Source organism: Sceloporus occidentalis, unplaced genomic scaffold (genome assembly GCF_023333645.1).
Source record: "Sceloporus occidentalis isolate IW3139 unplaced genomic scaffold, rSceOcc1.0.p SCAF_4, whole genome shotgun sequence".
NCBI lineage: Eukaryota > Metazoa > Chordata > Lepidosauria > Squamata > Phrynosomatidae > Sceloporus > Sceloporus occidentalis.
Genome location: NW_028316984.1, coordinates 91,725,230 through 91,748,811, shown reverse-complemented (window position 1 = coordinate 91,748,811; position 23,582 = coordinate 91,725,230). Strand labels below are relative to the sequence as shown.

The 23,582-nt window shown below is 39.0% G+C and overlaps 1 protein-coding gene across 1 annotated transcript in view; it reads right to left on the bottom strand.

Annotated features, from left to right (window-relative positions):
• The window catches only part of EPS8L2 (EPS8 signaling adaptor L2), a 148,217-nt gene that overhangs the window by 15,963 nt on the left and 108,672 nt on the right, over nt 1–23,582 (bottom strand). Inside the window, exons 8-15 of the mRNA XM_089520898.1 lie at nt 20,412–20,557; nt 13,647–13,726; nt 12,773–12,899; nt 11,044–11,132; nt 6,145–6,219; nt 5,204–5,352; nt 2,717–2,843; nt 879–991 (exon numbers count right to left, since the gene is read on the bottom strand). Of these exons, the coding sequence (XP_089377024.1) occupies nt 879–991; nt 2,717–2,843; nt 5,204–5,352; nt 6,145–6,219; nt 11,044–11,132; nt 12,773–12,899; nt 13,647–13,726; nt 20,412–20,557 (906 nt within the window). The remainder of the gene's footprint in view (nt 1–878; nt 992–2,716; nt 2,844–5,203; nt 5,353–6,144; nt 6,220–11,043; nt 11,133–12,772; nt 12,900–13,646; nt 13,727–20,411; nt 20,558–23,582) is intronic.

The window sequence follows — 23,582 nt, the reverse complement described above, 5'->3', positions numbered from 1 at the left end:
TTATAGCAGCACTGGGGAATCTATAGGCCTCCTGTTCATGTTGGACTCTTCTTCATCATCCTTTTTCTTGGGCCCAACAGCCTGCAGAAGATTGAGTCTAGGTCTGAGGGAGCCCTGGGCAGGGTGCCCTCTGTAGCTCCCTTGCTTGGCTCTCCTCCAGACTGTCTTCCCTATGCTCATCCTCATCCCTAAGAGATCATGGATATGGGTGGAAGGGGAAATGCAGGAAAATGCTACTCTGGGGTCTAATGTAGTACATCTGCCTTCTGCCTTCTTTTTGCCATCTTTCCAGTCACTCTATTGAGGAAGCAGAAAGAATCATGGATGGACCATTAGGGGTTCCATGATACTACAGCAAGCAGTGCTTCTCTTTTGTGGCCAGATGCTGGTCACTGATGCTTCCTTGCTGCCTCTGCCCACCCCTAGAAAAGAGCAGGTGCTGGCTTCCCAAAGCCATCAAGTGTGCTATTCTGTGCTGGGAATGAGAGTAGAAATGGCAGTGGCCAAAAATACAGGGGAAGGACTGCCCACTGTGCCATTCTGAGCATTGACACCAGCCCAGAGTTGTGTATATTGAAACACCTCTCTTCAGTTACTGGCCTAACCTGCCACCACCATCATCTTTCTCTTTAATCTGTGTGCACTCCAGTGTACTTGTCAAGAGCAGTGCCTAGTGGCAGTGAGGAGGAAGATGATGGCTGTACCAGGGTCTTACCCATTGCTTGCATACAATTCCAGGCATTTTTTAAAAAAAAGTTTTTGTTTTCAACTTTGTCTCCTGGCCATAGGCCTGTAGACCTTGACATTTGCCTGTCCATGGCAGACTGTGATGCTGGCTTTTAAATGCTGACCATTCAGTTCATTGCAGTAGAAATTACCTGTTTACATGCTGGGAAACATGCTGAGTAAAGGCATCCACAGCTTGCATTTGATCAGATGTCTGGAGAGGTTTTAGGCTACGACTGGAATACCCATTAGGTGACGAGGACAGCTTCAAAGATAAAACAGAAGAAAAGCATTGTTTCAGGGGGGATTCAGTATGTAGAAGCTATACCTAAGTATCATTCAAAATCATGGATATGAACTGTGGAAAAAAAACCTATGCCTCTTTCTTGAAGAAATGTGCTAGACTAGAACAAAGGAGCATTTCTTTCTGAAGAAAGCAAGCGGCTGAGCCTCACAGCAGAAACAAGGTAATGTTCGCCTAAAAACTTAACAGGCAGTGCTCACTTGGGTTTCTGAATCAGGGCCAATCAGATCAAAGGGGAGGGAGGGACTGGCAGTGGAGAATAATGGTCACAAGTGGAGTAAAAGGCCTGGCAGTCAAGGTAGCATGAAGACCAATTGGTGTTTCAATTCTGGTACAAACAACTGAGTCAAGAGTTGGGCTTTTAAATGCTGTGCAATTCAGATGTCAAAATTTGTATATAGCATTTAATACATTTTAATATTTTAATGTATAAAGTTTTTAACATTTTAAGTTGTTCCTTTCTTTTATACTTTATAATTCTTTTGAATTGTTTTTAATTTGTACTGTTTTAAATTGGTTGGGAGGTGCCTTGAGTCCCTATCAAAAAAAGTGAAATATGAATAAGTAATAAATAAATAAATACGCATGAAAACCAATTCATGTGTACTGTTCCACCTACTAATTTCTCATTATTGTGTTCTGACTCTTTCCAGCAACCTATGCAATTCTGAACATCAAAAAACAGTGTTTTGCTTTTCAGATGAATCATACAGTTTTTGAAGTAACGTCAGGTGCTATTTCTTTGAAGCAGATGAACACACAAACTTCAGGTTTTTAAAGCAGCACTGATTTATACCACCTGACATCAAGTCCAAGGGTATGTCCATCAAGTCCAGTCGTGTCTATTGTGACTGGAGTTGGTGCTTCATAGCCTTCAGAGCTTGGTAAATTCAGTGTTAGTATTTTATTGTTGTATTGATGGTAAATTGTACTGTCTTTTAAGGTTGTAATCCCGCCTCGGTCCGTGGGAGAGGTGGGAGGTATAAATAAACTATATTATTATTATTATTATTATTATTATTATTATTATCTCACTGTAGTGGATTGGGTTTTTCACCACTGCACATAGTACATGTACACTATGAGGTGATTGCAGTGATGCATGTGGTGGAGCAGAAATATCCAGATTGCAGTGAGTTACTCTTAATGATAGCTCTCATTATGTTTTGATCAACCATTCATCTGAAAGGCAGTAGTAGGAATACCAACACAAATGGGACCTATTCTAGGAAGTGATTATCCTTTCTTGGTGATAAATTTATTTACGTTTGTTTCAGGAGCTGGAAGCCTCAGTGGATTTGTGATCCATTTTTGCCCTCCCCTAGACCTTGGTGAACTACATCTGCCCATTTCTTTTTAGAACTAGAGGTCAAGAGCACTCCTTGAAAAAAAACCCAGACTATTTCAGGTCTGTGAAATGAAGGTGAATAAACAGCCTTTAAATACCCAATTTTGTTCCCCAGAGGACCCTAGGAGTGGGGAAGATTGCCCATTTTATGTCCGCTTTTCTCCTAGAATGAGAGTATTGGGGAGACAAAGGGTGTGAATGGGAGGCCCTGGCAGGCTGCATGCAGCTGGCAGGTCATACTTTCCACAACCATACTACTTGGATGTTTGCAGAGTACTTGGTTCACAATCTCTATAACTTTAAAGGAAAACAGGGAGAGGGTTAAGATGGAAACTCACCTCTTCCTGCAGATGGCCAATATCTATTTCCCAAGGGGCTGCACGGAAGATTTCCAGAGGCGGCTCCCAACCATTACGGAATTTTGGAATATAGCTTGGGATGTTGGCATCTCTTGGCCACTCAGCCCTTTGGATGCAAAAGATAAAGCTATTTTGTATGCATCGAAGATTATAAAGCATATTTTTTCTAGTATATTCTCTATAGTTGCCATTTTGATAGTTCAGCACAATAAAGGTAGCATTCTGTACTTACAAATCACAATTCACTAGCATAAATTACACTAAATGTGCCAAACAACTACTGAGCAGCAGCAATAGTAGAGGAATGGCATTTGTGGAGGATCTCCCAGAGTCAACAGCAGTGGTACCATAACTAACATTTGTTAGTACTGTGCAGAAGGAGGCATGGTAAACACATTTTGAATGTCTTTTACCATGAAAGCTCAAGGATGATACAATCCAAAATGAAACAAGAGATAGCGCCAGATGAGACTCCCAGGTAGGAAGGCACTCAACAAACAATTAGGGAAGAAGAGAGGACAACTACAAGTAATGCTGTGTTTCTCATGCCACAACTGGACTCAAGCCAAATTATTTAGAGGTGAAAGGAAATTCCAAAGTTGCACAACTCATATTATAGGAATATGGAATGCATGAAGCATGAATCAGGGAAAGCTAGACATAGTAAAAAAAGAAAAAGAAATAGAATGTATAAAAATTGTAATACTTGGATTGAGCATGGTACAGTGGAGAGTAGTGGGAAATTTGGAGTCAGAGCATTACACAGTGTTTTACTCAGGAAATGAAAATTTAAGAAGAAATGGGGTGGTATTACTAGTGAGGAGAGCTGTAGCAAAAGAGTCAAAGGACACAATGCAAAGTCTGGCCAAATCATATCCATAAGACCTTTGGGGAACCCCATCTATATAACCATAATCCAAATGTATGCTTCCAACTACAGAGGCAGAAGATGAAGAAATTTAAAGATTCTATGCTGGAGTCGAGAAACTGATCATACACATGAAAAGAACTTCTTTGTTAATCATAGGTAATTGGAATGCAAAAGTAGGAAACAGAGGGAGTGACTGAATTTTGTGAGGCCAACAGTTTATTCATTGAAAACACATTCTTCAGTCTATTCAAGAAGTGTCTGTATAAACGGATATCACCTGATGGCCAATATAGAAATCAAATACTCTACATAATTAGAAGCAGAAGATGGAGAAGCTCCATTAGCTCTGCAAAAACAAGACCAGGAGCAGATTATGGCACAGATCACGAATTAAAGCTAAATAAGAATACTAAACCAACCACTGTGCCAAAAACATTCCTGTAGATTTTAGTGATAATGTAAAAAAAAAAAAAAAAAGATTTGCACGATTAAGCCTAATAGGCCAGGAACCAGAAGAATTCTCCACTGAAGCCACAGACATTGTCAGGGAGGAATTAAAAAAACATTATATGCATCCAAAAAGAAAGAGACGCCTCAATGGATGACAGTTGAAACCCTGTAAGAACCCTGAATACAAATGTTCAGTAACTTGTGTGCAGGGACAAAGAAAATAATTATAATAATCAAAGCAGAGAAATACAAGTTGACAACACAAAAAGAAGAACAAGAAACCTCTTCCACAAGATCTGAGAAATCCAAGGGAATGCTCAAATCAAAAGTGGGTTTGCCTTAGGGTCACTATAAGTTGGAAACAACTTGAAGGCACACAACAAACGTAGGTTAACTGACTTATGCCAGGCAGGCCCATATAGTACAAGATTTTGGGACCTCAAATAAAGGACATCCTTTATAAAAAGGAACACCTGGCAATCCTAGTATGAAACAAAATTACCTCAAATGTAATACAAATACTGTGGGAGTTCATCTGTTGAAGAGCATGGCTGGTGCCTCCTCTTTCTCCTCTCCAGCCCCCACTGAGATGAATTCCTGATCTTGCCTTGGCCAGCAGTCATTGCTAGAGTCACCTGGGTTTTGGGGTTCCCATAAAGTTTGTGACACTGCAAGGACCTAGAGATCTCACAAGAGGCTCTCTTCTGAACCTTATGTGATCTGCTTTCAGAAAAATGCCATGGCATTTTAGGCGAACACTACAAATTGAAATGTTCTGCTCCATTTTCTAAACAAACTGGACACATTTATTGCCATATATGATGGGAGGCTTTCTCAGTGGATGCCTCTAGACTTTAGAACTCTTTTTCATGTTTCCTTCCATCAGCTGTCAAAGACTTGGCCTTTCAGAATTGGTGGCTTTTAACAAAACGTCTGTAAGTACTATATTGTTTTTAAATTGTATAAATTGTAAAAAGATATTTGAGAGTATGTTTTCATACAATTAACAGATTGATGATGATAATGATGATGATGATGATGATAGTAATACCAACACAAACACCAACAACAATAATAGAGGCCTTCACTCTATCCATTTCAGAATTCTTTTCTGGTTTGTTTTCTGATTCTGCCTTCAATCTTACCTTGACCTTGTCCATGCCTCCCCTAAGGACTCCCACAGGGTCATCTCCTTTGGGGTTAGGTGTCCTTTCAGGAAATCTGTGGTATCTTTAGAAAGAAGTGGGCTGACAACAGACCTTGCAAGTTCAGGACCTCCACAGCTATTAATAATCTGGATTAACACAGGAGCAATCACATAAAGGTACTTTCAAAATATATTTCAAGGTATTTGGCAGAAAACTATTGTCCAGTTATCTGTATAAAGTAACATGGTGCCCGCATTCACAAAGAACAACAAGCTCCAATTAGGCAGGACATTCCTCTAGAACTAATCAAAGGACAACTGAACAAACTGAATTTTTTTTTTAAAAAAAGATATGCATAAATACACATTTATATTTTAGCATAAGGTTTTTGTTGTTGTTGTTGTATGCCTTCAAGTCATTTCCGACTTATGGCACCACTAAGGCTAACCCTTCACAGGTTTTTCTTGGCAAGATTTGTCCAGACAGTGTTTGCCTTTGCCTTCCTCTGAAGTTGAGAGAGTGTGATTTACCAAGGACACCCAGTGGCTTTTCATGACTGAATGGAAATTGGACCTCTGGTCTTCTGGAGTGCTAGTCCCACACTCAAACCACTATACTATACTGGCCCTATGAAAGAGTTAATGCTAAAATATAAATCAGTATTTTGGTAGAATCCCTATTTTCCTTTTTTCCCCTGCTACAAAAAACTAACATGGCTATTTCTTTGAAAACAGATGTACGTATGTTATACATATTTAAAACATGTCTCTGAATATTTAAAGTAAGTTTAAACATTTGTTGATTTATAAGAGATTTATAAATGGAACCTGAATATAAATGGTATCCATAATCAAGAGATCTGAATCTATATGTTTGTTGATGATTATGGCTCAAGTATACAAGGGAGAATACAGAGATCTTAATTAAGAAAACTGTACCAATTCCAGTGGTCCAAACAGGAAATGCACTAATTCTGAAGCACTTGGATTCTGGATATGTTTTCGCAGTTTTGCCTGAAAATTAAAATGAAATCAAATTTTAATCTAAATCAGAGATAACCCTATTTTCTTAGTATGTAAAGAGATCTTGTAGCACCTTTGAGACTAACTGAAAGAAAGAAGTTGGCAGCATGAGTTTTCATAGACTTCAGTTTACTTCCTCAGATGCATTTAATGGAGTGGAAACCAGGAACAGACATATATATATATATGCCATTGGTATGTGAGGATGTCAATTCAAATTCAAAATCCTTTGTGTGTGGAAATGAAATAGCAAGTCCAGTTTTAACAATGGTTGTTAGTGAACAAAGACATTCAGAACTGGCCAATGTGTATGGAAATGAAGAGGCAAGACGAGTTTGGCTTTAGAAACTAGCCAGTAGGTGGGGAGAATAACTAATGGCACATATATGTCTGCCCCTGATTTCCACTCCACTAAATGCATCTGACAAAGTAGATTGAAGTTTATGAAAGCTCATGCTGCCAATTTCTTTCTTACAGTTAGTCTCAAAGGTGCTACAAGATCTCTTGACATACTCTTCTACAGACTAACACGGCTATATCTTTGAATCCTATTTTCTTAAATTGTCATAATCAGAACTGATTTCCCCCCCTCAAACTTGAAAAAGGTCAACAAAAATATCAGTGGCACATTAGGCTGACATAGATATCCAATTAGGTTATGGACTTCTAACAGTGTAGACACCATGTTGACTGTTTTATTTTTATTTTTTTACATTGATTATGAATTGTACAGTGTTTTATTGCTCTTTGTATCACATTCTGAGGTCTTTTGATATGGGGGAAGAGATAAAAATATTTTAACAAATTAACAAAAACAAAAAAAACCTCGGCCCTTTATGGAGAAATTATATAGCTGTGCCCTATAAAACTAAAGACCATTTATTAAGGTTACTTGGCATTGTTTTCAAACCACTACATTTAATGTGTGGAAACTGTCTTGGCCACAAACATCTGGACTCCACAACAGCTATTAGCTTAGCCCTTATCTGTTTGTTCATTCAATTTACATACCTATGGTTTATAATCACTAAAATCTCAAAAGTAAATATAATAACAATAGAAAAACAAATTCTGGGGTAGCCCTGCTGGTCATATAGCAAAATAAAACAAAATTCAAATTCCACAAAAGAGTGATACCTTTACTGGCCAATCAAAATGCACAAAACACATCATTCAAGCTTTCAAAGCTCCACTGACTTCTTCATCAGGTAAAAGATGTTAAAAATATCATACAGGAGGAAAAAAAGTGACAGTGTCTACATTTTGTAACAGATATTGTCTCTGTTGCAGTTCAGTTGGTTTGGAGGGATGTCAATGCAGGCAGACACTACTCCCCTCTTATGCCATTTGGAGACCAAGTTTAAATTTTGGGGTTAGTTTGATTTATCAGAAAAACAAGGAAGTCAATGAAACAAGCAACGGTTAAATGCTGAAATACTAAGATGGTAGAAATGCAGCATAAAGCTGATAATAAAAATAGCAAATTAAAAAGTAAACGCCTGCCAAATGTGGAAATGAACATGAAGAGGCAACTATGAAGAAGTTTCTGACAGTTCCTGGTCATACTAATCTGGGCAACAGCATGCAGAGAACAGCTGCATAGGATGACTTTAACAACCAGCTAGGAATAATTGGGAGAAGTTATTCCTCTCTTTAAAAAAAATTAAATAAAGGATTGACCTATCCACAGCTATAACCCATGGTCATTAATTAACAGACTCCAAACTCCAGGGATATGTAGTCTGGTGAGCTAGTTAGAATGTTCTGCTGCAGTCTAGGGGAGGACCTTAGAGCTCTTTAGTTTAGAATTCTAAGTACAGTGGATCCTTGGTATCCATTGGGTTTTGTTTCTAGGAGTCCCTGTGGATAACAAAATTCATGGATACTGAGGTCCCATTGAACACAATGGTGTAGTAAAATGGTGTCCTTTATAAAAATGGCAAAATGCAGTTTTGCTTTTTAGAATTTATACATTTTAAAAAACATTTTCAAACTTTGGATGCTTTAATCTGTGGATAAAAAAGTCTGTAAATATGGGGGGCTGCCTCTACTTTGCCAAACAACTAATTCCAGGACATCTCCCAATTTTAGCTAAATTTTTATGGAAAGTTGTCTTTCAGGATCCCTAAATATACCTTTTAGCTGTAATTTTCTGGGCCTTATCTGGGTTATTGTCTATTTATTGTTGTTTTGGTGTACTGTTTGTTGTCATGTTTTGTTTTAGAACGTATTAATAAATTTTAATTAAAAAACCCCAACTAATTCCAGGAGTCCACAGAATGACATCATAACCATTGAAATCGTATTGAATGGTTACAACTGGGTAGTGCAGACACTCCCTATATGAGTAATCCCAGCAAATGCCCAGTTTATATGTTTCAGCATATTTGAACACATGAAATGAGACATTGAAATCTAAAGTATTTTGATGGCATTTACATAACAATCACCACCACCACAAAGGAGCCGGGATTGGAACAATTACATTTTTTTACTAGAACTCCCACATCCGCGGCAGCCCACCCCCAAATATGCCCTGTGGCCATGCTGAGTATGGGGGTCTGGGAGCTGTAGTTCTCAAATAATTTTCTGAAGCTCTGCAAAAGAGAAAGTCTCCCTAAATGGAGAGATACTGAATCTAAGGAACCCAAATGGAAAGGAAACTATGGAACATTAGTAATTTTAAAATGGTGTTGAGAAGAAAAGCACAGCTCATTGCATCAAATGGCTTCCAATCTAAATATTCATTTGGATTCCAAGTCTGATTTGTACAGAGCTTGCTTTATGTGTGAAATGGCATTTGTCTTAATGTAATGACAACCACTGCAGCCCACTGGTACTTCCAAAGCCGTGGTTGTTTGTATTTAGAAATGGCTGTACTGCAAAGGAAGAACAATGGGAGGGATTTACAAGGAAGTCAAATGTACTGCGTTAGCAGCTGACACCCGTGGAGATGAATATGCCTCCTATTTAGATTGCTTAGCATTTGTTGTAGTGGCAAACAAAACATCTCTTTGTCAAAATGGAAATGGTGACAGCTCAGTGAAGGACTGGATTCTGCCTAGCTTCCCCATGCTAGTTAACTATTTCTCCTATAAGTGACATGGTGGCACAATTGAGGCCCTGCCGGCTGCTACAGTATGAACAGGAGTCAGGTAATTTACTGATCCCGGCTCTGACTCTATGTCCCTTTCTGGGGCCTGAAACACCACCGAATCGGAAATACCAAATGTTACTTAGAACACACTAACCAACACTGGCAAACAGCTTGCTCTGAACAAGTAAGCAATGTGTGCATTCACAATTTTATCCTCTCCTACAGTGCAATACTGTATTTGCAGCTGGCAATAGCACTACCTACAGTCCACATGCTTAGAGTTGCATAGCCTTTAGCTAAATATTACACATTATAATGTTGATTGATTAACTGAGTAAGATGGGCAGGAATGTGAATGGGGTTTATTTAGGAGGAAAAGCCATGCTCCTTTCTCCATTCCTTCTTTTCTGTTTCTTGGCCACCATTGTGCACACCACCATAGAATCTTTTGGAAAAGCTAATTCAGTTTTTCCTTTTATGTCATTTTGATTTTTTAAGAAACTATTCATCTATCAAAGAAGATTAAAATATACATGTTACAACAGTGGCAGTAAGGAGCTTCCCAGAGGAACAACAGAAGTATGTTGAGAATGTATCAACAACAACTCACACATGTTTCTTTGAATAATTTTAAGAAAGACTGAGAATTGTTTATCATATACAGTACTTGCAGTCTCATTGGGGATATGAATCAGCTTTGGGTTTTGTAAAATAAACAGATTTTTTAATGTTGTAGACACATAAATATAGTTATATATATAAGGAAGTATAGTAATAGTGATATATCCATCAGTTGTGTGTGTGTGTGCGCGCGTGCGTGTGGGAAGTCAGTAGAGTATGTTTGTTTTTGTTTAGTCATTTAGTTAAATTTGTTTCATTATTGTTCTTTGTTTATACTTGTTTCAGATATATGTATAAAATTTGTTTGTAGTTTTATTTAGATTTAATAAAAATGATTTTTTTAAAAAAATAACTGTTTTGTTGTTTCCTTTTTCTTGATTCTGAGGGCCCTTTCACAATACATTCAGCCCTCCATATCCACTGATTTTTTATCCACAGATTCAACTAGCTATGGCTTGAGAAATATTTCAAAAATATATACATTCCAAAAAGTAAACCATGATTTTGTCGTTTTACATAAGGGACACCATTTTAATATGCCAGTGAATATAATGGGACAAGCATCTACGAGGGGTCCTGGAACCAAACCTCAGCAGATACCAAGGGCCCAATCTATACAATTAGAGCACTTTTTATTACCTCCTTTTAATTACCATCATTGCATCATATTGAATCCTGGGATTTGTAGTCTGGTAAGGCACTAGAGTTCTCTGGCAGAGAATTCTAAGTACCCATATTTAAACTGCAAATCCCATGCCCCATAGGCTGGAACCACAACAGTTAAAATACAAGCAAAGTGCTATAAGTGTAGTATCACAGGGCCCCAGGATATAGAATGGTCTTTGAATGTCATAGGACTAAATAATATGCTTCCTGGCATGGGTTTTGGGGGTTGGAGTGGGATTGCAGTAGGGGGGTAAGATTTCCCCCTTTCAATTCTATATACAGAAGCAAGTCCATTAGTAGGAGGAGCCTGCAAATCCTAGTCAGATTACAGTACTTAATTAGTACTATAGAATGGTGGCATGTAACATAGAAGTATACCATTGTCTGTTTAGTTAAGGTAAATGAAAATTACACAACACATTGTTTCTTACCAATAGATTTAGTGCCAGCTTGGTTTTCTGGAAGCAGTCAATGAACTCTGCTTCATTTGGGGGTTTTGCTCTTAAAGTTAGAACTCCCTCTTCAAATAATAATAAAGAAAAAACAGAGAGAAAGAAATGATTAAAAAAACAATTGTTTTCTTGAGGAAACACTTTAAAAAAAGGAACACACGTTTTATGAAAGGTAGTAAAAGCAGCTAAAATAAGAGTTTCTTGCATTCTGCAATCAATAACAAAATTGAACTGTTTTATTGTGTGTGTGTCTGAGGAATGCTTTACATTGGGAATGTTCTTTATTCTTAGAACCTTGTTCCTCAGATACCAATACTGGAGGTCAGAACCTACAGACTTTTTCCTAAGATTGTTGATATTTCACTATAGAAAACCCTACCATTCCAGGCCATTCTTCTGATGACCTCTATAGGGGCCCTGAGATGGTCCTTGTTTCATTCTCTGGAGTTTATCACACGGGAGAAATTTCTCTTAATTTTGAATGAAAAGAAAGTGGGGCCAGAACGCATTCACATGAATTCGCTAGTTCAGCAAATTTACGTGAATTCAAATTGCATTCAAACTGACTTCTATAGCTTGCCATTATCCGAAACTGTGTGTGGTTGTCTATCAAGCAATAATGTGAAACCCCATGATTGCGTTCAGACTGACTTCCCATTGCTCAAAATTGTGTGTGGTAGTCTATCACGCAATAACATTAAATCTCATTAATGCGTTTGATTGCCACTGGATTATACTTCCAATTTCCCTTGTCTGATAAACTCCATAAAACACAGGAAACAGTGTTCCCAAAACCTGGAAGAAAGCTGAGAGGGAGCAGATATTGCATTTCTGTCTTAGGACCACTTCACACTGCAGAATATTCCTTCATGGTGTAATGGTTTGAACATTGGACTATGACTCTGGAGACCAGGGTTCAAATCCCAGCTCAACCACATAAACCCACTGGGTGACCTTGGGCAAATCTCACACTCTTGACCTGAGAGGATGGCAATGGCAAACCTCCTCTGAAGAAATTTGCCAAGAAAAAACCATGACAGGGTTGCCCTAAGTCTGAAACTACTTGAAGGAACACTAAAACAAACAACAATATTCCACTTTAACTGCCATGTCCATGTCTTATGGAATTCTGGGATTTGAAGTTTAGGGAAATCTCAGGATTCAATAGAATGTGAAAGCTGGTGTGGTGTAGTGGTTTTGAGTGTTGAGTGTTGTTTCAGTGTTGGATGTTGAGAATGGAGAGGTTGTGATTTGCTTAGGGCCACTCAGTGGGTTTCCATGGTACAATGGGGACTTGAATCCTGGTCTCCTGGAGTCCTAGCCCAACACTCAAACCAATACAACATGCTGGTTCCTCATTATAACAATATGCATATGAATAGAGAATTGCTTTGATTTCCCTTCTCCTTCAATTGAACTGAGATTAACATTTCAAGATCTCGTGTGGATTAAAAATGGGGAGAGGAGGAACTAGCTTTGGTGGCCAAATTCTGGCCTACTGGTTGTCAAAAGGTCGTCACTCTTTTATCTTCTTCAAGGTTTCCACAATTAGAAGAGACTTAAGATTCTGTTGACCGATTTTCAACATGACCAAAGGGTAGAATGCCACCCGCACTTTCAAGAGAGTAAACCCCACTGGCTCAGATGTGAGTTCCTTTTAACAAACATACAGATTCTCACTCAAAGCCAGGGGTCCAATTCTTTCTACCTGCTGGCCCTTTCTTCTTGTTCTTCTTTCCTTTCTTCCTTTGGTTCAGCTGTTTGAATGCCTCTGCTGCTTTCTGAAGCTTGGCAACAAACACCTCAATATCATCTAGGGTGCAATTCAGAGTTTGCTGCAAAGAGAGAAATAGAGAAAATGAATACACAGATAATGGAAGTCATGAAAGTCAATCTCAAAGTACACCCTGTTCTTCCTTATCAAGGACTAAATTAGGCATGATGTTAGTTGTGTTTATTGTGGATAAAAAGAGCCATGCTGGATGAGATTAATGACCTATTTAGTCCAGCATTTTGTTTATACAGTGTCCAACCAATTGCCTATGGGAAGCCCACCAGCAGGGGATGAGTGCAGCAAAAAACCCCTTTTCACATGCCTCAGGGACTGGTGCATAGAAGCACTGCTGTTCTTGTTGCTATGCGTCTCCAAGTCAACTCTGATTTGTAGCAACCCTTTCTTGGGATTCCTTAGCCAGAGATGTGTACTTTGGAATTTGTTGTATTTTGTCTCTAATCATGGAATTGATGTATAGCCTGCTGTATAGCATACAATTAAGAACTGTTGATGGCCTTAAACACATTAGGGTATCCAATCCCTTTTTAAAGCCATCCAGGTTGGCAGTCTATATCCTGCGAAAATAAATTCCACAGTTCAACTATGTGCTGTGTGCTCAGGGGAGCAATACTCTGTCCCCTAGAAAAGGTGTCTGGTCCCATTTATCTGCTATACTGAAAGCATGATATGAGAAATGGTTATTGAAACTAAACTTCCCTGAAAGGCAATTTTCTCACTGTCATGATGTCACACACACACACACACACACACACACACACACACATATATGTTGGCTATTATCACTAACCGTTTCCTTCTCGATCTTCTGTGCAAAAAGCGCACGGGACTCTTCCTGATCCTGAGAGCTGGAGCTTCGTCGATCATATTCTGTCAAATGTACAAAATCAGCTTATTAACTGTCAGTGACAAAGCATGCATAGATTCAAAATATTTCCTTTTTAAAAAACCATTATTAAGTCTGACAAATTTGATACAGATATTAATATGTTTGTGTTTATGACAGTTTGTAGAGGAAGCCAAGGGAAGAACTTTAGAAATAATATTGCTAAGTAAAAATCTCAGAGGAATGAGGCATCACGTGCCAGTAAAACAAACTCTGTCAATGTATTCTGTTGTCTTGGGTGAAATAGAGAAACCACACACAAAGGCAACTCACCTAGTGTGATTTAGTAGTGCTCCATCTATTCTAAAGCAAAACTCAGCCAGAGTGTCAGGGTCAAAAGGTGCGGATGGTATTTTATCTGCTGCAGCTAAATTCAATCCAGAATCAAGCTCGAAAAAGTCCACCCTACATGCTCCTAGATGCTCTTCAATGTGTTGACTTACAAAATGGAGCAGAAGCTTAACTATGCTCCACATTCAAAGCATTAAGGATTAGCTGAGGAAGAAATCCTCTCTACTTACATTGAAAGGGCTTTGAGTCAATATGCAAAACTTCACAGGCTGCCCCATGGTCACAAGTATGGAGAGGTACAGCAGGGCCAATATAAAGAGCAGGTGGCATGAGCCACATGGGGGTGTAAGTAATTGTGTTGCCCATACCTCTGTGGCTAAGAGTTGCCATCTTTAAAACAATTTCAATGGTTCTTGTGACTCAAGCAGCAGCCCATCATGCAAAAATTAAGAAAGTAAAGCTTAACAACAGAGAGAGGGGAAGGTGCTCTCTTTCATAATGTAAAATTGTAAGACTTTTATACCACTTTAACTCTGTTGGCTACATCCTAAAGAATCCTGGGCTCTGTAGTTTGTCAAGACACTAGAGCGCTCTGGCCAATAATCCTACATAATCCAAAAATTACAAATCCCAGGTTTCCATAAGAGGGAGCCATAGTAATTAAAGCAGTATCAAAGTGCTAAAGTGTGTGGTGTGAATGTGTGTGTACAATTAAGAGAGTGAGTGTAACCTGCTAAACTGTTGCATGTCAGGTTGCTGTTATGGTGAAGGGGTGCACAGGAAGAGAGACAGTAAAGCAACACCTTGACACTTCTCTTTATGGCTCCAACAAAGTTCCATTGACTTTCAATCACAAACCAACAGGCCAAGAATAGTTAAAGGCATCTGGTTATTCACACAACTCTTCACTCAGATCCTTCTAGCAAGTTTTAAGGATGTAATGACAAAATAGTTTTTTTGTGGGTTTTTCGGGCTATGTTCTAGACGAGTTTCTTCCTGACGTTTCAACAGCATCTGTGGCTGGCATCTTCAGAGAATGCTTGCCTGGAAAGGACTTGGGTATATATATTGTGTGACCGGGAAGGGCAGGAGTGATTTGCATGTGTCTTGTTCTGTTGCTGATGGCAGGCCTCAGGGTGGGAGGGTCTGCAAAGGAGGATTAGTGTCTGCTGGATTAGTGCTCATTGTCTGCTGGGAAACCCCTGATCCTGGGAGATTTCTCATTTGCATTTGTTGAGTCTTCATCTTGTTATTTTTCAGGACTAGTAGCCAAACCTTGTTTACTTTAAGGGTTTCCTCTTTCCTGTTGAAATTGTCCAGGTGTTTGTGGATTTCAATGGCTTCTCTGTGCATCCTGACATGGTAGCGGTTGGCATGGTCCACATTTTCAGTGTTTTCAAACAGTATTTTATGCCCAAGATGGTTTGTAACATGTTCTGCTCCTGCTGATTTTTCTGGCCTGCCATTAGCAACAGAACAATACACATGCAAATCACTCCTGCCTTCCCAGGTTCACACTGTGTGTGTGTGTGTGTGTGTGTGTATACACATACACCCAACTCCTTTCCAGGCAAGCATTCTCTGAAGATGCCAGCCACAGATGCTGGTGAAACGTCAGGAATAAACTCTTCTAGAACATGACCACATAGCCTGAAAAACCCACAAAAAACTATGGATGCCAGGCATGAAAGCCTAATGACAAAATGATCACAATGATAAGGAATGGGCAGGGTTAACTGATTGAGGGACAAAAATAAATACAAAACTGCCTAATGGCCGCAGGCAGGTTGGATTTTTGCATGACTGCTGCCTCTTACAGGCTTATACAGAACTTAAAAAGAAGCCTGTAGGAACTTGTACAATCCTTTTCACAACTCCTGCCCCCCCTTTTTTTCCAGAGTATAAGGTGAAACAAGCAAAACTTCTGATTTGGCGACACTTACTGTTTATTTGTTATTACTGTTGTTGTTTTAAGCATGTTTTAAATTGTAAATAGTTTAATTGTATTTTAAGGGGGGTGGGCTTGGAGGTTATGTTATGGAATGTATATTTTAATGTTGTAAGCTGCCCTAGCTGCATTGCGCAGATATTATCACTATCATTACTATTATTCCTTATATAATAACGACACAGAAGTACAGGAAACCTGCAAAAATGCAAGAGAGAGATAAATGAATGCAGTGACAGGCCTGCATTTCATTGCAAGCAGTGCTTTTGGGTTAAATTTAGTCTTTGCAGTAACAAGTTCCAGAAAGAAACTTTTGAACTGTTTTCCATGAGAAGAAACATAATGCAGACAGTAGAAAGGATGGCCAGTGAACCACAAAGCCTGCTTATTATACTTCATGGTGTATACTAGCTTGCATGTTATCAGATGGCCCAAAACTGACCTTAGCGTCACATTTAACAAACATTTCATTTTCACTAAGGAATTTATTCATTCCTATCATCAGCCACCCTCACACTCCTATGCGAGAGAAGCCTTCTGCATAAGCCTATATAAAATAGTAGTGCCACAGAAACCCTTTACTTATGCCTGCAATGTTTATGCCTGAAGCCACAGCAATATGCTACCTGCTTGGTCACCTGCCAGAGAAATGTGTTGTCATTTTAATAGGCTCACATCTGCAAAAATTGACTTTTCTATGACTGCTCCCTTGTGGAATTCCCTTTCTAAGGGGAGCCCTCTGGCTTTCCCCTTGTCACAGAATGTAAAAGCACTTTTATTCCAGTGTGCTTGTAGACACTGCAGGTGTTACAAGAAAATGACTTTAAAAGCTGTGCTCCTTTTATTCGTTGACCTTAAACCTATGTTTTCAATGTTTTCAACTTTATATACAGTTTAACATATATTTGTATCTACACCTGTTTTTAATTATAATTCTATTCATCTTGAATTTGGGAAAAAATTGGGATATAAATAAAGTGATTAATGGAAAGAGAGAAGAGGGAGCATGAAGCAGCTTCTCTTGTTGGATCTAGCGTATCGTCTATTATTCCCTATTTTATTTATTTATAGTTTGGAACATTATTTCTCCACACCAGAAGAAAGGCAGGAGTATATCTTGGCTGTTGTGCCTTTTGTTTGTCTACCCACACACAGTTTTTAAAAAAATACTTCCAGTGTTACTAGTCTAATAAAGTGGGCTGGAATCTGTAAAAAATGTATGTATGCCCCACCCTACATCACAAGATCTGAGGTCAGTGTATAAGTAAAATGTATTTATGTAGATTAAACAATTTAAAGCAATAAAATAATTTTAAAAAAATTAAAAGCACATTAATCAATTTAGCAAGTTTAAAAACAGGTTTAAAAGGTCAAAACAGTTAAAAACATGTACACAGACATTTTGGAATGAATCATTTAGACCCCAAACGCTTTAATGAACTGCCATGTTTTTGTTGTTGTTAACTGCCCTCAAGTTGTCCTTGACTCATGGTGATCCTGCGGATGAGGCATCCCCAAGTCTCCCTGTCCTCAACTGCTCTGCTCAGTTCCTGCAGTTTCAGGCCTGTGGCCTTCCTTATTGAATCTAACCATCTAGTATGTGGTCTTCCTCTCTTTCTACTGGCCTCTACCTTTCCCAGCATCATTGTCTTTTCTGATGATTCATGCCTTCTCATGATGTGGCCAAAGTACGAAAGCCTCAGTTTAGTCATCTTGGCTTTCAGGGAGAGTTCAGGCTTAATCCATTGTAGAACCCATTTATTTGTCTTCTTGGCTAGCCACAGTATCCTCAGCACTCTTTTCCAACACCATGTCTCAAATTAGTTGATTTTCTTCCTATCAGCTTTCTTCACTGTCCAGCTCTCAGATCCATACATGGTGATGGGGAATATGATGGTTTGGACAATCCTCACTTTAGTGTTCAGAGTTATAACTTTACTCATTAGGATCTTGTCCAGTTCTCTTATAGCTACCCTTCCCAATGCTAGTCTTTTTCTAATTTCTTGACTGTAGTCTCTGCTCTGGTCGTTACTTCATCCAAGGTATGGGAACTCTTGGACTGTTTCAATTTTCTTATTATCTAGGATGAATTCTTGACACCAAAATGAAGTGTTGGTGTCAAAGCAGTCTTCAAGGGGAGGGCATCTTAAAAATGGACACTAGATCAGAGAAGACTCTCTCCCATGTTTTCCCACAATGTGTTCCTCTACATTGTCAGGAGAGAGAGGGTCCCTCCAGCAGACTTGAAACCTAAGGCAGGCATATACAGTGAAAGGGTCCTTACTTAAATATCAAGGTACCAAGCAATTTAGGGCTTTAAATGCTATCACCAGCAGTTTGAATTCATATTGGAATCATATCGGCAGCCAGTGCAATTCCTTTAAGGCTAGTGTTACATAATGTCTAATTTCACACAGTGTCTGAACTGTTTCTGAATTATTTTGGTCCTCTCAAAGTGGGAGTGGAGAGGACTATGAATAATCCTTTATAAATATCACGTGGGTGTTCTCCTTCCTCCCCAAATCATCATGATGTCCAAGCTGTACAATGCCTTACTACCTTGATACAGTATAACCTTTTTTATTTAGAATAAAAATGTTTTTTCATCCATCTTACTTCTAAATGATTATTTTTCAATTATTCTTGAAGCTAGGGGTGGTAAGTGGGGAATTAAACTTCAGTCTTCTTGCAAGGGGTGGGAGTGCAAAAATAATTCCTGCTTTGGGACAGGAAATATATATATATCTTCTTTTCTCTGTCTCACTTCTGAATGGTCATCACAGCACAATCAAACAGACATCTACTCAGGAAACAGGATCTACTGACATCAATGAAACTTACTCCCTCCTGTTTTCAGAGGGTATCCCATCTGGCTCTTCCTCACGCTGGAAAGAAAATCTATAGAAAAGACCTCACCCTTGAGAAAAAGAAACTAAAATGGTGGGAGAGTAACTAGAAAATGTGGCTGGCAGTGTGGCTGGAGAATAAGAGGGGTCAGGACTTTGCTAATGAAAGAGAAGGTTACAAGATGGCACCCCTCTGGCCCATGACTACAGCTGAATAAATCTAAATCGCTGTTTTTATCTCATAAATGAAAAGGTGCTAGAGACCATGGTAATGTGATGCTTTGACTGCAGTTAGCATATCACGTTGAAAAATCAGGGTAGTTTATTTTACAAAAGGCACTACCAAGGTCTGTGATAGGGATTCAGTGAGCTATCACACTCTGTGGGCCCCTACCTCATCAGTTATATGGATGGACCAATCTCTCAGTTTCAGTTTTTAAAACAATGCATCTCAAGATATTGAATGTGGGGGACTGGCATTTCCCCCCCAATGTGCCATGGGGTGGTTTCCATATTTACATCCATTGGCTACATTTGATTCTTTCTTTCCTGGAAACTTGCCAGAGTCTGGGAGCTGCTGGCATATGGACTGCCACTGGTCCATGGACCACCACTTTGAATTGCACTGTTCTAAAACTGTCCAAAAAATATTCAAGCACAGATTTATTCCATTCCAATTACATACCATGGCAAATTGTTTTTGAATGTCAGCATATTTTTAATTTATCCCCCTATGGATGCACATTCTTCCACAGGTTTGTATGTGTTACACCAGTAATGGTGAACCTTTTAGGGGCTGAGTGCCCAAACTAAAAGTCCTTCTGGGCCCGGTGTTACCCAGCGCTAGGGTCAGGACTTCAGGGGGTGGGACTTCTTCCCCCTGTCCTCCTAGGCCTCTAGCTGCATCTCTGGAAACAGCTGAAGGTCCAGGACAGCTGAAGGTCTTTTCCCCTACCCTCTGTGTGCCACAACAAATGGCTCCACATGCCATCTCTGGCATGTGTGCCATAGGTTTGCCACCATGGTGTTATACCCTGAAATACCCACTTTCCAAGCATTTTTCCCACCTCTCTCCCTTTGTGAGGCAGCTAAAAAGACCCCACTTCTCCTATTGCATGCCTTTCTCAATACTATTTTCATAATGTAAACACTTTTGCACATTTTTCAACAGGAAATATACACCACAAAATTCAGATAAGGAAAAAAGGATGAATTAAATCAGTTCATATTAAAACAGAAACCAAATGAATTCTCCCCAACCTGAATCTAGCACAAGGACAACCTTTAGGGATTATTCAAATATTAAAAGACTTGAATCCCTTTTGGGGTTTAAGGGTTCTTGGCTTTAATTGCTTGATTGGATTGTTTTCTTGGGATTTTTAAGACACCTAAGTTAATTAAAATGAATGGGACACTGATTTTTTCCAATGCTGTAGACATCTTTGTGCTATACTGGGGAACAGTCCTCCTTTCATGTCAGGACAATGCAAAGCTCCCATGGATTCCTGGGTGGATCATACAATCTTATGCAGGTGTGTGCATTAGTCATTAGCCTAAACTGTAATCAGTGACCGTCTTCTATACCTGGCTCATTATGTTGTGAAGGAGGAGCCACCCGATTCAAGCTGTTCTTTGGGGAACTTCTCGTTTCATACTGGAAAGGGATAGGAGCTGGCCCTTGAGGTGGTGGGAGGATGGACTGTCTCTGCTTTATCTTCTCTTGGTTTACCCTGCAGAGGAAGCAGCAGTAAATTAATTTTTTTAAAAATTATGAGATTCTACTGACTCAGGTCCAAAATACACTGCAGAAATAATTCAGTTTGAGGCTGCTTTAACTGCCATGGCTCAGTGCTAGGGAACCCTGGGAACTGTAGTTTATTGTGGCAACAGAGCTCTCTGACAGAGAAGGCTAAATGTCCCACAAAACTACAGATTCCAGAATCCCCTAGCATTGAGTCAGAACAGTTAAAGTGGTGTGAAACTGGATTATCTCTGCAGTCTCAATTAACAGAATTAGATCAAATAACTCTAATGTTATTTTTCTTTTTATTTGATTTAATGTTTCCTGAAAAAGGATGACAAATGCCAAACCGTAGCACAAAATGCTGACCCAAAATGATATCACATGACAAGGTTTTTAATCATACACAAAGTTAATGGGTAGTTGAAAGGTGCAGATGCTTAAATTTATATAAATTATGCAAAACAAGCAAAGATATGTCCAGTTGCAGTCAATGGGTTTATGACTGGTATATTTTAGATCAAGAATATACTTTGCCTCTGCTAATGATGAAGCAGCCAGGGATGGGAATACAGTATAGAAAAATGCCCACAATCTCATTCACAGGCTGATGGAAATCTTATTCTGATACTCCTGTTGTTTCTAGAGTTTCACTGAGTATTGTCTACATACTTTCAAGACTTCGTCTCTTTCTGTGTAGTCACTGATTATGTTTTCAGTGCTTAACTGCTAGCATAGGACGGATAAGTACTGGCCACAATATGATTTTTATACACGACTTACAAACCTGAGTGGTAAGAAGTTCCAGGTAGAACACTCTTATGTTAAGTTTCCTTTGGATGATAGGATATTGAAAGCTTATCCAGTTTCTTGGTAACTTTTATGTTATTTACAAGCAGAGCCTAAGTAGAAGCAAATGCATCTCAAGGCCATTTTTACCTGCACCTCTACTGTCCTCTCAGCCAGACATCTTTTCTTAGTCAATCCAGCTTCAAAAAAAATTCAGCTTGCTGCATCTCTCATCTATTTGCCTTTTCCCCTCTATTGCATGGGTTATATTACTTTTATTTTTTATTCCTAATAGGCTGTTGTTGTTGTTGTCATTTACCATCAACCTGGCTTCAACTTATGGTGAACTTATAAATCAGAGGCCTCTAACATATCTTGTTATCAGCAACCCTGCTATTAAGCTCAGTTTCCTGTCTTCCTTTCTAGAATGAGTCCACCTGTTGTGCTCTTCTTAACTTCAAATTTACTGAGCATTATCAACTTTTCCAATGAGTCATGTCGTTTCACAATATGTTAAAGCATGACAGCTTGCAAGAAGCCCTGTTATTGGCTTCTAGTGAGAATTCAGGCCTGATCTGTCCTCCAATCCATTTATTTGTCCTTTGGTAGCCCATTATACTTGCAGAACTCTCCTCCATCACGCTCTAGTCTCACTTTTCAAATGAGTTTATCTTCTCCCTGTCAGCTGTCTTTACTGTCCACATTTTATATGCATATAAAGAAATGTGTAATACACGGATGATCTTAACACTGGTATGCAGTGATATAACTTTACACTTGATATTGTGTTAATAGGTGTGTGTATGTGTGTGATGTGCCTTCATGTTGCCTGTTGACTTACGGTGACCTCATGAATTTCATAGTGTTTTTTTAGGCAAGGAATACTGGTGATTTTATCAATTCTTTCCTCTGCCTACAGCACCCGGTATTCGTTGGAAGTCTCCCATCAATTAATACTAGGTGCTGTAGGCTATATTTAAGAGAAAGGAATTGGCAAACCCACCACTGAGTATTCCTTGCCTAAGAAAACCTTATGAAATTTTTGGAAATAGGTACGTACTTCACTCAAAAAAACAGGCTGACTTTTATCCTAATCTGTTAACATAATTTACAGCAGAATCTTTCCCATCCCTCCTACTTCATGCAGCTACCTAAACCCCTGAACAGTTTCTCCTGAAGGTCAGGAGGCCCTCTTGAATAATGTGTGGAGGTGGCTGCCAGGAGGAGGATGTTTCTTTTCCTGAACATCTGTATGCTAATGCCTTGAGAACCATGTTTGATTTGGAACAATTCACCCTCCCCCATCAGCTGCCCGCCATACCTTATCCCACCCCACATTGTTGAGCAGATCCTCCTAACCACTAGGAAAGGCTGTCATGTAGCATTTGGATGAAGAGAGGACAATAGGAATCAGAAAGTTTACTTCTTCAAACTTTCATAGATTGACTTCTCTTAGGATCCAAGCCAGATAGATTTCCAGCTATTTGAAAAGCCATCTCCTGAACACTATCTCCATTTCATGAAACAAAAGCAGACTCCTTGGATCATTAATCCACTGAAAATTAAAATGGTGGACCAGCGTACCATACAAAACAAGTCTTCATACTTGTGTAGTGGCATCGGTTGCCATCCATGTGGAAGGAGAATCTTAGTGGCAAGAGTGGTTGTGCACAGCTTGGAAAGCTTTTAAAAGTAATTTGTTCTCATTACTCATTATAGTTTTTGAAATATGCATACAGTGATCTGTTTATTACATTTCTATTGCTTTCCATTACTTTTTTACAGGAATGTTTAGAATTATAGAGAATGGTATATAATTAGACACATTCCTGTTTTAAAAATGCCTCAAAAACGTCTTTAAAAAGTGACTTTTGAAAGTAATTGGAAACCATTACACTAATAAAGTAATTTTTTGTTGATGCTTATTGCTTTACTTTTGAAATGTGACTTTCTCTTCCTTCCCTATCGAAAAAGCAACAGGTATAGGAAACTTGTAACTTGTTACTTTGAAGCCCTGTGAATACCAAGTTACCCCAAAGGTGTGGTAGTGCTGGTGTGAGGATTCATCATGGTATCTGTGCTGTCTACATGATCTCCCTGTTTGAACACTGCCTGAGTAAAGTGAGACACAACTATACCATAACCTCAACTGAGTTACTAAGACTGGACAAGTGAAATTCCCTATAAAGTTCATTCATTAAAGTTCTAGCAATTCCTATTTCCTG